At 45.1% G+C, this 17,313-nt stretch overlaps 1 protein-coding gene across 1 annotated transcript in view; it reads right to left on the reverse strand.

The window, feature by feature from the left end:
• The window catches only part of PLCZ1 (phospholipase C zeta 1), a 253,049-nt gene extending 240,639 nt beyond the window's left edge, over positions 1-12,410 (reverse strand). Inside the window, exon 1 of the mRNA XM_088457285.1 lies at positions 12,111-12,410. Within this exon, the coding sequence (XP_088313411.1) occupies positions 12,111-12,300 (190 nt within the window). The 5' untranslated portion in view covers positions 12,301-12,410. The remainder of the gene's footprint in view (positions 1-12,110) is intronic.
• Positions 12,411-17,313: the final 4,903 nt, after the last annotated feature.

The following is a 17,313-nucleotide window of genomic DNA, read 5'->3' on the forward strand; positions in this document are numbered from 1 at the left end:
GCTTCCTGAACCTGCAAGGCCTTGGTTTTGTCCTGAGAAGGACTTGTGCAAAAAAACTGGCAAGGCGGCCTGTGCCGAAAAGACAGGGCGTACCCCTGGGAGACCACTTCTCGCACCCAGGCATCCGTGGTGGTATTGTGCCAGCACTGGGCGAATTGAAGAAGCCGGCCTCCCACTCTGGGGTCCCCCAGAGGAAGGCCCGTCCCATCACGCAGAAGGCTTATCTTCTGGCTTGGAAGAAGGGGGCCTAGCACTCCAGGCTTGCTTCTTTGGCTTTGAGGCGGTCTTGGGTGCGGACTGCCTCGGGAAGGACTGACCCTTTGCCTTGCCCTGAACCCGAAAGGAACGAAACGCCGAGCTCCGGACCTTAGCAGGTGTAGTAGCTGAAGGGAGGAAGGCTGACTTGGATTTTGCCAGGGTATCTACTATTTTGTCCAGGTCCGGACCAAATAGTAATTCCCCATTAAAAGGTAAGGCCTCCAAGCCTTTCTTTGAATCCGCGTCTGCTCTCCAAGACCGCAACCACAAGGATCTACGAGCAGACACTGCTGCCGCCGAAACCCTAGAGGTCAACAGGCTAGCATCCAAAGATGCTTCTCCAATGTAGGAGGCGGCATCTCTCATCTGTCCTAACAACGCCCTCTGGACGTCCGGAGATTCATCCGTAAACGTGTCCTCCAAGGCGTTGGCCCACCCCTCAATGGCCTTGGCCACCCAGGAGATGGCCATGGACGGCCGGGCTACAGCCCCTGAGAGAGAATAAATAGACTTTAGACAAGTCTCCACCTTCCTGTCCGTAGGATCCTTCAGCGAGGATATAGACGGCAATGGCAAAGTAGCACTCCTGATGAGGCGTGTTACATGGGAATCGACTGCAGGCGGAGTTTCCCATTTCTTACAATGCGCTTCCGGGAACGGATAATTGGACGCCAAGCGTTTCTGTGGCAGGAAACACTTACTGGGCGTCTGCCAGGCCACCGCCATGTGATCAGTCAACTGATCAGACAAGGGGAACGCTGTAAAAGTAACCTTAGCTTTTTTAAAACTAGGATACCTTGACTTGGGAGCGGGTGCCTCATCCTCAATCAGAAGAATAGCCCGCACCGCCTTAACCAGAGCCCGCACATTGATGGAAGACTTAGTGTCTACCTCCTGGACTGAGGCATCTGAGGCTGAGTCATCCTGTACCTCACCATCATCCGAGAACCCCTCAGAATCCGAAAGATGCGCAGCCTGTGCCATGACTGAGCGTTTAGACGCCCTGGAGGGCACGTCACTGCGCAACATCGACTGAAAAGCCGAAGATGCTGCCGCCAAATCTTGGACAGTGTGGGAAAGCGCATCCACCCAGGGTGGAGGAGCTGTCACAGGAGCCTGAAACGGCACCACAGCCGGCTGTGCCACAGGGGTGGACTGAATATACATTGGCAACCCCGCATAGGGACCAACAGGCTGAGACCCCGGGGGAGTCTGCAATAATTGTGGGACACCCGGGGAATGGGGGATGGCAGGCTGGAGCAACGCCCTAGTAGGGGCGGCAGTCGGGACCGACAGACGGTCCGCGATGGACACCAGCACCTGGGAAAACATCGCCCATGGTGGCTCCTGCGAAATGGGAGGTTTAGACGTACCAGGGACCGCCTGGCACCGTCCGCACAGGCCGTCCTGTGACAAATCCTCCCTATCCACTCCTGCAGAACAGCGCCTGCAGGAGAACAATGCTGGAGCCCCGGAGTGCTCAATCTCCTCCTCAGCCATGACTTAGGAAGAAAACGTGCGCACTCACCAGTGTGCTGAACAACAGCCCACAATATGGCACCGTGTAGCACACAACTGTATGTGACGGACCTCACAAATACGTGATCTATATAGGTGAGGTCAGTAGAAACACCCTTCCCCCGCACACCTGTAGGGCTTGTAGGAGAAGGAAAGGGATAGGTACAGGCTGACAGTAAGTAGAAAAAAGACACAGACAGGCAGCACTAGCAAAAGTCACATACCATGCAGGAAGATATACTCACTGCACCTTTCCACTACAATCAACCTCCCAGATTCAGTGTCTGGGAGGGCTATAGCGCTGTGTACACTGTCCTTGTCGGAGAGGTACACAGGGGGACCGGTCCGCGTGCTCCCTGAGAGTATCCACGCTGCCAGTAAGAAAATGGCCGCTGGAGACCTCAGAGGAGGAGTGGCCCGAGTATCTGCAGCTCAGCGACGCCAGACTCCGAGCTGAAAGGCGCGCTGAGCTGAGGGGAGGAGCCGCTGACAGGGAAGGCTTCCTCCCCTGGCTAGCATATTTAACCCCCAAGGTTGCGGCATCCCGCTTGCCGCTTAATTACCCTGGTGGTCTAGTGGTCTGGCGGGGTATGCCTCCGATGGAGGGGGGGCCCGCCGCCACCGCTAGCGCCCCCGGTCTGTCCCCTAGACCGGGGGCATGGGACTGCATATGAAAGGCATTACCCGCGCACCGCCGCTAATCAGCGGTGCGCGGCTTACCTGATCTCCCCGGCGTCTTCCGGCAGCAGTCACGGGGGAAGCCAGAGTCCGGCTAGTACAGACTCTGGCTTCCCCCGCCGCGATCCCCAGTTCAGTGCTGGCGTCGCGGCGCCAGCAGGGAGGAGCGGCAGCGTGGGCGTCTTACAGACAGCCCAGCGCTGCCGCTCTGGAGAACCAAACTAATGTAAAAATAAATTTAAACTAGTTAAATAAAAAGCTTTAGGGGGCTGCTCCTGCAGCCCCCCCCCGCAGGGTGACCCGACTCCGGCCGGGCACCATCTTAAACTGAGGTGCCTGTGGCTCGGGGGCGGGGTATAGGGGAGGTTGGACCCAAGTGCATCCTTGGAGCAGCTAAAAGCTTTAACTTCGTGGTGCCCGAGGATCCAGCTATACCCCAAGGTCACCCTGTGGACCCCTATGGACCCTGAAGTAGAAAGATGAGAGATCATAGAAGATTATACAGTAATTTACTTGGATAGCGTCCGGCATCTATCCATGCTTCATGACTTATATTACACATCTCTCAGGGAAGGAGTCCTCTGCGGGAGACGGGACGGAGCCCTCTGCGGGAGACGGGACGGAGCCCTCTGCGGGAGACGGGACGGAGCCCTCTGCGGGAGACGGGACGGAGCCCTCTGCGGGAGACGGGACGGAGCCCTCTGCGGGAGACGGGACGGAGCCATCTTACGGTCAGGTCACGCCCCGGCGCGGGGAAGTCCCGACTCTCCGGGTACAAATGTTGGGAGGTATGTAAATGTACCGATGTAAATGTACAGATATTATAACAGCAGAATGGGATTTATTCCATTCAATTACATAAGTCATTTTAATGGTACCAAGTTGTCCTTAATACAGTCCCGTAAATGACACTAAATATGTGAATTTGATGCAGTAAGACAACAATTCAGCAACACATCCTACAATAGGTATGAGAATTAATATTTATCACCAGGGCGGTAACTAGGGTGCTGCGACATGTGCCATGGCACAGGGCACCGCAGGGCGCACTACTTGGCACTGTCACTTTTCTGTTGATTTAACTTTCTCACTTGCAGCTTCCTCTTCTTTTATCCCCGGCATCGCCTGGCCTCTCCTATCTCTTCCCTGGCCTCCTCTCCTACATCTGGCCACTACCCAAGTCCTTTAGTCACATCCTTTTATATTTCACAATACTGTCATGCCCAGGACTCAAACCTATCATGGACAGTGCTGGCCTGGGACATGAAGGGCTCACACGGGGAATGCAATGGTAGGGGCCCACTGAAGGGAGGCGGAGCAAAGCTAAAGGGGTGTGGCCAGCCAGGGGTGTGGCTAGCAGAGGAGCAGAAGGAAAATGTATAAAAAATGCTGATGTCCAGCGACAAAATTAATAATAAAACAACAACAATAATAACGCTGAGTCTGGTATTCTAGTTATAGTTTAAAACCAGGCAAGTAATAATTATTATGGCCAGTCTCCAGAAGCTGCAGATCTAGTAACCTTGGATACAGCTATCAGCCTTGTAAGGTCTGAAATAAATGCATGGTGAGGGAAAAACCCATTACATTAAGGTGCCAGCGCCTGCTACACTTTCTGTCACAGTGCTCACCATATAATGCAGAGTGTCACAGTGCCCATCATATAATGCAGAGAGTGCCGTAGTGCCCACCATATAATGAAGAGTGTCACAGTGCCCACCATATAATGCAGAGTGCCGTAGTGCCCACCATATAATGCAGCGAGTGTCACAGTGCCCACCATATAATGCAGTGTCACAGTGCCCACCATATAATGCAGTGTCACAGTGCCCACCATATAATGCAGTGTCACAGTGCCCACCATATAATGCAGTGTCACAGTGCCCACCATATAATGCAGTGTCACAGTGCCCACCATATAATGCAGTGTCACAGTGCCCACCATATAATGCAGTGTCACAGTGCCCACCATATAATGCAGTGTTAGTGCCCACCATACAATGCAGAGTGTCACAGTTCCCACCATACAATGCAGAGTGCCGTAGTGCCCAGCATATAATGCAGTGTGTCACTGTTCCCACCATATAATGCAGAGTGTCACAGTGCCCACCATATAATGCAGTGTGTCCCAGTGCCCACCATATAATGCAGTGTGTCCCAGTGCCCACCATATAATGCAGTGTGTCCCAGTGCCCACCATATAATGCAGTGTGTCCCAGTGCCCACCATATAATGCAGTGTGTCCCAGTGCCCACCATATAATGCAGTGTGTCCCAGTGCCCACCATATAATGCAGTGTGTCCCAGTGCCCACCATATAATGCAGTGTGTCCCAGTGCCCACCATATAATGCAGTGTGTCCCAGTGCCCACCATATAATGCAGTGTGTCCCAGTGCCCACCATATAATGCAGCGTGTCCCAGTGCCCACCATGTAATGCAGTGTGTCCCAGTGCCCACCATGTAATGCAGTGTGTCCCAGTGCCCACCATGTAATGCAGTGTGTCCCAGTGCCCACCATGTAATGCAGTGTGTCACAGTGCCCACCATATAATGCAGTGTGTCACAGTGCTCACAATATGATACAAAGTTTCGTAGTAGACGTGATATAATACAGTGTCACAGTGCCCACCATACAATGCAGTGTGTCACAGTGCCTATAATGCAGTGTTGCAATGCTCACAATATGATACAAAGTGTCGCAGTGGACGTGATATAATACAGAAAGCATCAGTGACCCACATATAACACAAATCTGAATACACCCTTTACTCACGCAATATTACACCCCACCCCGACACACACAACATTAATACACCACCATAGACAATATTAAAACACAGCAGGCCCCAGATAAAAACAAATCCATCCCTCTCCTCCTCCCCCCCCTAAATACCAACCTCCTTGGATAACACTAAAACATTTCTTACACCACCAGTTACACTTACCTGCCCAGTGAGAGGATATGTCTCTCAGTGATGGATGGACCTGGCTCCCTCTGCTCTGTGTTTGGACACTGCAGTGAGCGCCTTCAGTAGCCTGGGCTCCTCCCCTAACAGAAAGGGGTGTAACCACAATGCACTGGGACCCACCTGGGAATTACCTGAATCCCCAGCAGCCCAGTCCGAGCCTGTCTGAGGATATAGTATATACACTTATTCTGAGGATATAGAATATATGTGATGTCCTGGGAATTTGTATAGTGATGCACCACTAGAACCAGGTTCAGGTGTGATTGTTATAATTTCTTGTGGCCGAACTCCCTGTCGTTAAGGTGACAGAGAGGCAAGCCTAAGGTTCCCCTATTTACAGATACATGACCGGATAAGTTATTCTTCGAAAACAGGTTCCCTTTTATTGTTGAAGGATGTAACAATGAACAGACAGTGAATTGTCTATGAAAGATATGCGGATAAACAACTTCTCCAAAGGAAACAGTAGAGAATACAATTTGGTTGACAGTGTCATAAAGTAACTAATCAGAGTTTAGCAGTTTAAACAACTTTTGATTGTATCTTATAAATTGTAATAATGTAACAAATTGCAAATCTTGGCATTCAATGAGTGGGGGGGTTATCCCAGTGTAGCAGTAACCAATTCCTCTGTCCTCTACCGGTGACATCAGCTGGCAAGCGAGAGCAAGAAATAGGAAAAAGGATAAAATATGACTAACCACAGTGTGACTGTATAGCACTTTGAAGTATGATATATGAAACAAAGCAATATTGCAGAAACAGAATAATCACTTGAAGCATATACTGTAATTACTAGAGATGAGCGGGTTTGGATCTCCGGAGATCTGAACCCACCCAAACTTAGGGGATCCGAGACAGATCTGAGTCGGCTCGGGTTTTCCCGCCTGACTCGGATCTCAAAACGAGGCAAAACTTAATTCTTGCGGGTTTTGGATTGTATAAAGGTCCCGCGAACACCGCTATTTTTCATTCCGGTCGTGGAGAGTGAAGAGGGAGGGAGCTGTGCTGCGCTGCACAACGTCCTGGAAGCTGGGCTGTGCTGCTGTTGTGCATAATAAATAATTGTGAGGTTGTCCTGTCCATAGGGGCTGGCTGGCTGTTGTCCAATCCATACCATATAGGGGCTGGCTGTTGTCCTGTCCATAAGGGCTGGCTGGCTGTAGTCCATAGGGGCTGGCTGGCTGTAGTCCAATCCATACCATATAGGGGCTGGCTGTAGTCCATATTAATCCATATAGGGGCTGGCTGTTGTCCTGTCCATAGGGGCTTGCCGTAGTCCATAGGGGCTGGCTGTAGTCCATATTAATCCATATAGGGGCTGGCTGTTGTCCAGTCCATAGGGGCTGGCTGGCTGTAGTCCACAGGGGCTGGCTGTTCTGCTGTGTTGTCCAGGGGATGCTCTCTCCATCAGGGGTGCTCTTCTTCACACCCGGTGCAAAGAAAAAAAAAAAAAAATGTTTTGTGTGTGCGCATTAGCCTGCCACACCACCAGTGTGAAAATAAAAACAATTTTTTGTGTGTGGTTGGTTGTGTGCGTTAGCCGCGCTATAAATGCTTGGTGACACTGCTGTAAGACCGCAGTGAGTATGGAGGACACACATGACAGGAGAGCAGGATCCACATACCAGTCTTGTAGCTACCGGCAGCAGTCATGATGACGATGCAAGGCCGTCAATGTCATCTATGAAGACCGATGTACCAGGGCTTAAGTCAGGCCAAAAAATCAGGCTAAAAAAAATCTACTTTTACCCTATTAAAGAAAAATAATGTAAAGCTAAGTCAACTTTAGAGAAACAAAAAATTGGCAATATGCCATTCACTACAAAGTGGCAAGGAAAGGATAAGGCCTCGGCCTTTATAATTTAAGCCCCCCTGCTTGTAGGAGAGGTACAAAAAAAATGTAAATTGTTAAGACGAGTAAGACACCGGAACCAACTGTGTGCTCCGAAAAATCACAAATCCCCGAGGACAGTCCCAGTGTGTCCGCGGTTGCAATGTGTGAGCCTGACCTTTCTAATACTGTACTTGAAGAGGATCCTCCTTCCACCATTTGTGTGCCCTCTGCAAATGTGGGGATGAGCAGCACAAGTCAACATGCTGACGTAGAAATCGAAGATGCTACTGTGGAATTGCACCAGGAGGATGAGGATATTTATGTAGTTGGCAATAACAACATGGATGATGAGGATGTTTGTGTAAAAACTGTAAATCGGGCAACAGTTGTCGCCCATGGTGGGAAAAATCCCATTGTTGGCATATATGGGCAAAGGACCAAAAAATCCACATCTCATGGGTGGAATTATTTCCTCACAAATCCGGACAACCTTTGCCAAGCCATTTGTAACCGCTGCCATGTAACTAAAGTAGAGGTAAGGACCTTAACCATCTTGTAACCTCCTCCTTGTTACGTCACTTGCAGCGCATTCATCAAATTGGAAAGGGTATAGAAACTTTGTGGAAAAAACAACAATCAATCCAGTTTCACCTAGCTGCTCCCTTTTATCTGGATCTAAGCGCCTACAATATCCACCACCAACATCCTCATTCGTGATCGGAAGTAGTCCTGCATCCAATATCATAAGGACTGACTCCTCTACTATCAGTTGTTCCTCAGAAGGATCCTTGAGTGTTACGCCTGCTGCTGCTATGAGTGGATCTTCATCCCAGAAGGGGACCAGGATGAAGACTACTTTTAGTAGTTCAAGTTCAACCAAATAATTGACTATCACACAATCCATTGCATTGGCGAACAAGTATGACAGCAAACACCGAGCTGCACAGTGGATTACTGACGCCATTAACAGCTGTGCTGGTATTAGATGTACGTCCAGTATCCGCCATTAATGCAGTGGGTTTTAGACAGTTAATGGAGGTCATTTGTCCCCGCTTCCATGTCCCTTCTAGATTACGCTTCTCTAGAATAGCAATTCCCTATCTGTACAAGGGCATTAACAAAAACCTTATTAATGTCCTCCGAAATACCGTAGTGCCCACTGTCCACTTAACCACAGATATGCAGACAAGTGGTACAGGGCAAACTAAAGATTACATGACTGACAGCCCACTGGGTAGCTGTATTACCTCCAACAGTGCAAACAGCAGCATCTAACAAATGCCAACTCATTCCTAGGCAGGCTACTCTGTGTATCACAGGTTTCACTAAGAGGCATACCGCTAAGAACCTCTTAGAGAAACTCAAGGAAATCATTGCAAAATGGCTTACCCCACTTGAACTCTACTTGGGATTTGTGATTTCTGGCAATGCCAGCAAAATTGTGCGAGCATTACATCTGGGCAAATTCGAACACGTCCCATGTTTTGCTCACACAATGAATTTGGTGGTGCAACATGTTTTAAAAAATTACAGGGGCGTGCAAGAGATTCTCTCGGTGGCCCGAAAGATTTCAGGACATTTTCGGCATTCAGCAACTGCGTGTCGAAGATTACAGCACCAGCAAAAACTGTTGAATTTGCCTTGCCATCATCTGAAGCAAGAGGTAGTGACTAGGTGGAAATCTACCCTCTATATGCTTCAGCAGATGGGAGGAGCAGAAAAAGGACATCCAAGGCTAAACTATGGCCTATTACATAGGGAGAAAATCGGGAATGCACCTTAGTCAAGCGCAGTGGAGAAAGATTTCCGTGTTGTGCAAGGTTCTCAAACCCTTTGAACTTGCCACATGTGAAGTTAGTTCAGACACTGCCAGCTTGAGTCAGGTCATTCCCCTAATCAGACTTTTACAAAAGCAGCTGGAGAAACTGAAGGAGGAGCTGAAATGGAGCGATTCCGCTAAGTATGTGCCACTTGTAGATCAAGCCCTTCATTCACTTCTACAGGATCCAAGGGTCGTCAATCTCTTGAAATCAGATCACTATATTTTGGCGACCATACTTGACTCTAGGTTAAGTAATACCTTGTGCCTTTCTTTTCAAAAGACATAAATCTGAAAAGATTCAAAGAGCTGGTGGTGAAAAAATTGTGAGCTCAAGCGGAATGTGACACGGCAGCATCTCCTCCATTTTCTACAGCTGCCAGGAAAAAAAAAAAATTTTCCTAAGAGACCCACTACTGGTGGTGATGGAGATCAGTTTGCAAAACCCCATGACATCTGGTTGGGTCTGAAAGAACTGGCTACAATGAGTGACATGTCTACCGTGACTTCGTCTGATACGGTCACCATTCAGAGAATGGTGGATGATTATTTTAGGGATAGCATCCAAATAGGCATGTCACTCAGTCCCTTTCACTACTGGCAGGAAAAAGAGGCAATTTGGAGTCCATTACACAAACTGGCTTTGCTGTACTTATATTGCCCACCCTCCAGTGTGTACTCTGAGTTTTCAGCGCAGCTGGGAACCTTGTTAGTGATCGTCGTAGGAGGTTACTTCCCCAAAATGTGGAAAAGATGATGTTCATCAAAATGAATTACAAATTCCACGAGAAAAACCTTTACCAGCACTTACGTCCAAAAAATACAGAAGAGTCTGTAATGGTGGATTCCAGCTGGGACAAATTAATATTGTATGAAGAGGATGCACACACTGATGGGGATGACGATGACGACATCTAATCTAATGTATTGTAAAGCCAGTTTGTGAATGGGATCATTGCCATCAAAGTCCACTGCGCATTGGCAGCTTGTTTTGTGGGGTGTCCAAACAAACCAATCATTTCAGCCACAAGTGGCAGTCCCTGTCGCTGAAGTGATTGGTTTGTTAAACTGTGAATGTCCTGTTTCATATATACAACATAAGGGTGGGTTGGAGGGCCCAAGGACAATTCCATCTTGCACCTTTTTCCTTTCCATTATGTGCTGGTTGGGGCATTGCTGCCTGATATTTTAATGTTATGGTTTATGAATGTCCAGAAATTGTAATGGCCACAGACAGGATCTCCTGCATGCCCCTTTCATAGGTTTTATAGAAAATTCTGAACCAACTGCTGCTTGTTGTGTCAACCCGATGGCACAAGTCACACAACAGTGACATTCAGCCAACAGTTCTCAGCCCTCAAGGCTGCTCCACGGCCCAAAGGCCGCATCCTGCTTCATGGCCCAAAGGCCACCTGTTGTCACTCACTAGTCCTCAAGGCTGTAATGGGCGCAACTTGCCAAGAGTTCCAGGCCTCAAGGCTGTTGCAGGACTGGTTCCTTCCTAATCATAGCTCTGTATTCCACTACTACTCAGCCCGGAGGCTGCATCAACAATTAACTATCAATTCTTCAGCCAGTGGCTGCACCAATTATCAACTATCAACTCTTCTTACTTCAGCCAGTGGCTGCGCCAACTATCAATTCTTCAATCCTCAAGGGGTACCCAATCATCATCTTTGCACAGTCCTAAACTCAATTTATCACTCAGTTTTGAGCCAGCTAGCTGGATGCAACCTTTTAACCCTTAACAAGATTTAAAAAAAAAATCAATCGTGTGAGCTGGTTAAAATTGACTGAAAATGAGTGGAAATAAAGGTTATTGAGGTTAATAATACCGTAGAAACAAAAACAGGCCCATTTTATGTGATTTTAGCTATTTTTATGAGGTTTTAAGAAAAAAATACAGATCCAAAACCAAAACCGAAAAACAAAAACACGGAGGTGAGGTTTTGGCAACACTAATCCAGATCCAAAACCAGGGGAGATCCAGATCCAAAACCAAAACACGGGGGTCGCCACACATCTCTAGTAATTACAGGTATCTATGCAGTGCATATTAATCTTGAATGGAAAATACAACACATACAGACTGTAAGGTAATTGGAATGCACCTGGCTATATTAGCAGAGAACAGACCATGGAGAATTAAATAGCTCCAAGCAAGGTAATAGAGGCAGGCTGTGAAGGTATTTGTAGTGCAGCGACTATAACAACAGAAAACAGTCTATGCGGAATTAAATTGCTAGCAGAGGTCACACAGGGTTGAGAGATAACCAGCTGTTAGGTGAATGCAGTAAATATACAGGTATAGACTTAGAGCAAAACCAGCGAATACAGTATGTACCTCTGAGTACAATTGTAAGAAACCCGTTAACAAAATGACAATATCAATGTATAACAAATGAATTTACAGTATATTATAACACACTAGCATGTTACACATTACTAGTACATATGAAGCATTTTAAAATTAACATGCAATAAATACTAGCAGATGCATGGACATTGCTGATTGCATATTATATATATATATACACACACACACATATACATACATCCATCTGCAGCAGATATGAGCTGGTGTAATACAGAATGACACAATGCTCCCCAGCCTGAGCTAGGTACATATCAGCCAAGCCAAGGGTACATGAAAGGGGGTGATTTCACCCTAACCTCCCCCCTATTCCCCTGCTCCATACCCTGACTGGGGCTCAGAGGGGACAAGGGGGCCCGAGCACCCGGCACTGACCATGGTATAGCTACATCCTAATTACTGCACTATGTTCTCACTAAGGACCAAGTACCAGTAATCACCACCAGGGGAAGGGTCTCCGCACACCCATTCCCCCATACCGGAACCGGCACCGCACCCGGCCCCGGGAGCTCCTCTGCCCTCTCCTGTACCGGGCAGCACTGACAGCTACGACCTCCGGGCCCCCCTCCCTCCCCGTTGCCGGCGTCCTGTTGCTCTCCCGGGGTCCTGGCCTCTCTCTCGGATTGCCCGGTGATAGTAACCAGCAGCTGTCCCACCTCCTCCACGGGCTCTTCTCTCTCCAGCTACGGGTGCCGGCTCCTCAGCGGGGGTCCCCCGGGCCGCAGGCCCTCTTCTGGGCACCGGGGACCGTCGGGCAGGGTAGTACTGATCTCCCGGTATGTCCCGGCGGCGGGCGGCACTCCTCCCCGGCTCCTCCTCTGGAAGTCCGAGCAGAGAGAGAAGCATAGGCGGCACTCTGCATTACACAGGGGTGGGGTCTCCTCGGCACGGGCCCGTCACTTCCCGCAGTACCGATCCCGCTCCCCGGCGATCAGCCGCACTCAGCTCCCGCCTTCTCGAGTCCGCTCCGGCTCCTCTGAGTGGACCAGGGGCCCCAGTAACACTCCGCCCCTCGGGCACTCTGCCCCACAACCACAGGCAGCCAATCATTGCACAGGGTTTTCCCGGGCAAAACGGGTTACTGGCTGAGTAAGGAATCTGCTGTGGTGTGCGCAGGCGCAGTAACCCCCGGGGAGAAGAGACAGTGTCCCTGTGTATGTTATACACTACACCCTAAGCGGTGGGGGGGCAGTCCTTATATATAAACTAGTGTGTGGATATAGTATGTATTCTAAGGATATAGTATATGTACAGTGTGTCCTGAGGATATAGTATATGTACAGTGTGTACTGAGGATATAGTATATATACAGTGTGTACTGAGGATATAGTACAGGTACAGTGTGTACTGAGGATATAGTATATATACAGTGTATTCTAAAGATATAGTATATGTACAATGTGTACTGAGGATATAGTATATGTACAGTGTGTACTGAGGATATAGTATATGTACAGTGTGTACTGAGGATATAGTATAGGTACAGTGTGTACTGAGGATATAGTATAGGTACAGTGTGTACTGAGGATATAGTATATATACAGTGTGTACTGAGGATATAGTATAGGTACAATGTGTACTGAGGATATAGTATATATACAGTGTGTACTGAGCATATAGTATAGGTACAGTGTGTACTGAGGATATAGTATATGTACAGTGTGTACTGAGGATATAGTATATATACAGTGTGTACTGAGGATATAGTATATATACAGTGTGTACTGAGGATATAGTATAGGTACAGTGTGTACTGAGGATATAGTATATGTACAGTGTGTACTGAGGATATAGTATAGGTACAGTGTGTACTGAGGATATAGTATATATACAGTGTGTACTGAGGATATAGTACAGGTACAGTGTGTACTGAGGATATAGTATAGGTACAGTGTGTACTGAGGATATAGTATAGGTACAGTGTGTACTGAGGATATAGTATATGTACAGTGTGTACTGAGGATATAGTATAGGTACAGTGTGTACTGAGGATATAGTATATATACAGTGTGTACTGAGGATATAGTACAGGTACAGTGTGTACTGAGGATATAGTATAGGTACAGTGTGTACTGAGGATATAGTATATGTACAGTGTGTACTGAGGATATAGTATAGGTACAGTGTGTACTGAGGATATAGTATATATACAGTGTGTACTGAGGATATAGTATATATACAGTGTGTACTGAGGATATAGTATAGGTACAATGTGTACTGAGGATATAGTATATATACAGTGTGTACTGAGGATATAGTATAGGTACAGTGTGTACTGAGGATATAGTATATGTACAGTGTGTACTGAGGATATAGTATAGGTACAGTGTGTACTGAGGATATAGTATATATACAGTGTGTACTGAGGATATAGTACAGGTACAGTGTGTACTGAGGATATAGTATAGGTACAGTGTGTACTGAGGATATAGTATATGTACAGTGTGTACTGAGGATATAGTATAGGTACAGTGTGTACTGAGGATATAGTATATATACAATGTGTACTGAGGATATAGTATATCTACAGTGTGTACTGAGGATATAGTATATATACAGTGTGTACTGAGGATATAGTATATATACAGTGTGTACTGAGGATATAGTATATGTACAGTGTACAGTATACTGAGGATATAGTATATATACAATGTGTACTGAGGATATAGTATAGGTACAGTGTACAGTATACTGAGGATATAGTATAGGTACAGTGTGTACTGAGGATATAGTATAGGTACAGTGAACAGTATACTGAGGATATAGTATATATACAGTGTGTACTGAGGATATAGTATATACAGTGTACTGAGGATATAGTATATATACAGTGTGTACTGAGGATATAGTATAGGTACAGTGTACAGTATACTGAGGATATAGTATATATACAATGTGTACTGAGGATATAGTATAGGTACAGTGAACAGTATACTGAGGATATAGTATATATACAGTGTGTACTGAGGATATAGTATATACAGTGTACTGAGGATATAGTATATATACAGTGTGTGCTGAGGATATAGTATATATACAGTGTGTACTGAGGATATAGTATAGGTACAGTGTACAGTATACTGAGGATATAGTATATATACAGTGTGTACTGAGGATATAGTATAGGTACAGTGTGTACTGAGGATATAGTATATATACAGTGTGTACTGAGGATATAGTATAGGTACAGTGTACAGTATACTGAGGATATAGTATATATACAGTGTGTACTGAGGATATAGTATAGGTACAGTGTGTACTGGGGATATAGTATAGGTACAGTGTGTACTGAGGATATAGTATATATACAGTGTGTACTGAGGATATAGTAGTATATGTACAGTGTACTGAGGATATAGTATAGGTACAGTGTGTACTGAGGATATAGTATAGGTACAGTGTGTACTGAGGATATAGTATATATATACAGTGTGTACTGAGGATATAGTTATAGGTACAGTGTGTACTGAGGATATAGTATATATACAGTGTGTCCTGAGGATATAGTATAGATACAGTGTGTACTGAGGATATAGTATAGGTACAGTGTGTACTGAGGATATAGTATAGATACAGTGTGTGCTGAGGATATAGTATATGTACAGTGTGTACTGAGGATATAGTATATATACAGTGTGTACTGAGGATATAGTATAGGTACAGTGTGTACTGAGGATATAGTATAGGTACAGTGTGTACTGAGGATATAGTATATATACAGTGTGTACTGAGGATATAGTATATGTACAGTGTGTACTGAGGATATAGTATAGGTACAGTGTGTACTGAGGATATAGTATATATACAGTGTGTACTGAGGATATAGTATAGGTACAGTGTACAGTATACTGAGGATATAGTATATATACAATGTGTACTGAGGATATAGTATAGGTACAGTGAACAGTATACTGAGGATATAGTATATATACAGTGTGTACTGAGGATATAGTATATATACAGTGTGTACTGAGGATATAGTATAGGTACAGTGTGTACTGAGGATATAGTATAGGTACAGTGTGTACTGAGGATATAGTATATATACAGTGTGTACTGAGGATATAGTATATGTACAGTGTGTACTGAGGATATAGTATATATACAGTGTACTGAGGATATAGTACATTTACAGTGTGTACTGAGGATATAGTATATGTACAGTGTGTACTGAGGATATAGTATATGTACAGTGTGTACTGAGGATATAGTATATGTACAGTGTGTACTGAGGATATAGTATATATACAGTGTGTACTGAGGATATAGTATATATACAGTGTGTACTGAGGATATAGTATAGGTACAGTGTGTACTGAGGATATAGTATATATACAATGTGTACTGAGGATATAGTATAGGTACAGTGAACAGTATACTGAGGATATATTATATATACAGTGTGTACTGAGGATATAGTATATATACAGTGTGTACTGAGGATATAGTATAGGTACAGTGTACAGTATACTGAGGATATAGTATAGGTACAGTGTGTACTGAGGATATAGTATATATACAGTGTGTACTGAGGATATAGTATATGTACAGTGTACTGAGGATATAGTATAGATACAGTGTGTACTGAGGATATAGTATAGGTACAGTGTGTACTGAGGATATAGTATAGGTACAGTGTGTACTGAGGATATAGTTATAGGTACAGTGTGTACTGAGGATATAGTATATATACAGTGTGTCCTGAGGATATAGTATAGATACAGTGTGTGCTGAGGATATAGTATATGTACAGTGTGTACTGAGGATATAGTATATATACAGTGTGTACTGAGGATATAGTATAGATACAGTGTGTACTGAGGATATAGTATAGATACAGTGTGTACTGAGGATATAGTATATATACAGTGTGTACTGAGGATATAGTATAGATACAGTGTGTACTGAGGATATAGTATAGATACAGTGTGTACTGAGGATATAGTATAGGTACAGTGTGCACTGAGGATATAGTAGATATACAGTGTGTAATGAGGATATAGTATATATACAGTGTGTTCTGAGGATATAGTATATATACAGTGTGTACTGAGGATATAGTATAGGTACAGTGTGTACTGAGAATATAGTATATATACAGTGTGTACTGAGGATATAGTATATGTACAGTGTGTACTGAGGATATAGTATATATACAGTGTACTGAGATTATATAGTATAGGTACAGTGTGTACTGAGGATATAGTATATATACAGTGTGTACTGAGATTATATAGTATAGGTACAGTGTGTACTGAGGATATAGTATAGGTACAGTGTGTACTGAGGATATAGTATAGGTACAGTGTGTACTGAGGATATAGTATAGAGGATATAGTATAGGTACAGTGTGTAATGAGGATATAGTATAGAGGATATAGTATATGTACAGTGTGTACTGAGGATATAGTATAGGTACAGTGTGTACCGAGGATATAGTATATATACAGTGTGTACTGAGGATATAGTATATATACAGTGTGTACTGAGGATATAGTATAGGTACAGTGTGTACTGAGGATATAGTATATGTACAGTGTGTACTGAGGATATAGTATATATACAGTGTGTACTGAGGATATAGTTATAGGTACAGTGTGTACTGAGGATATAGTATATATACAGTGTGTACTGAGGATATAGTATATATACAGTGTGTACTGAGGATATAGTATATATACAGTGTGTACTGAGGATATAGTTATAGGTACAGTGTGTACTGAGGATATAGTATAGGTACAGTGTGTACTGAGGATATAGTATAGGTACAGTGTGTACTGAGGATATAGTATAGGTACAGTGTGTACTGAGGATATAGTACATGTACAGTGTGTATTGAGGATATAGTACAGGTACAGT

The sequence above is a fragment of the Taudactylus pleione genome, unplaced genomic scaffold, assembly GCF_031769625.1.
Source record: "Taudactylus pleione unplaced genomic scaffold, aTauple2 ptg000751l, whole genome shotgun sequence".
Lineage (NCBI taxonomy): Eukaryota > Metazoa > Chordata > Amphibia > Anura > Myobatrachidae > Taudactylus > Taudactylus pleione.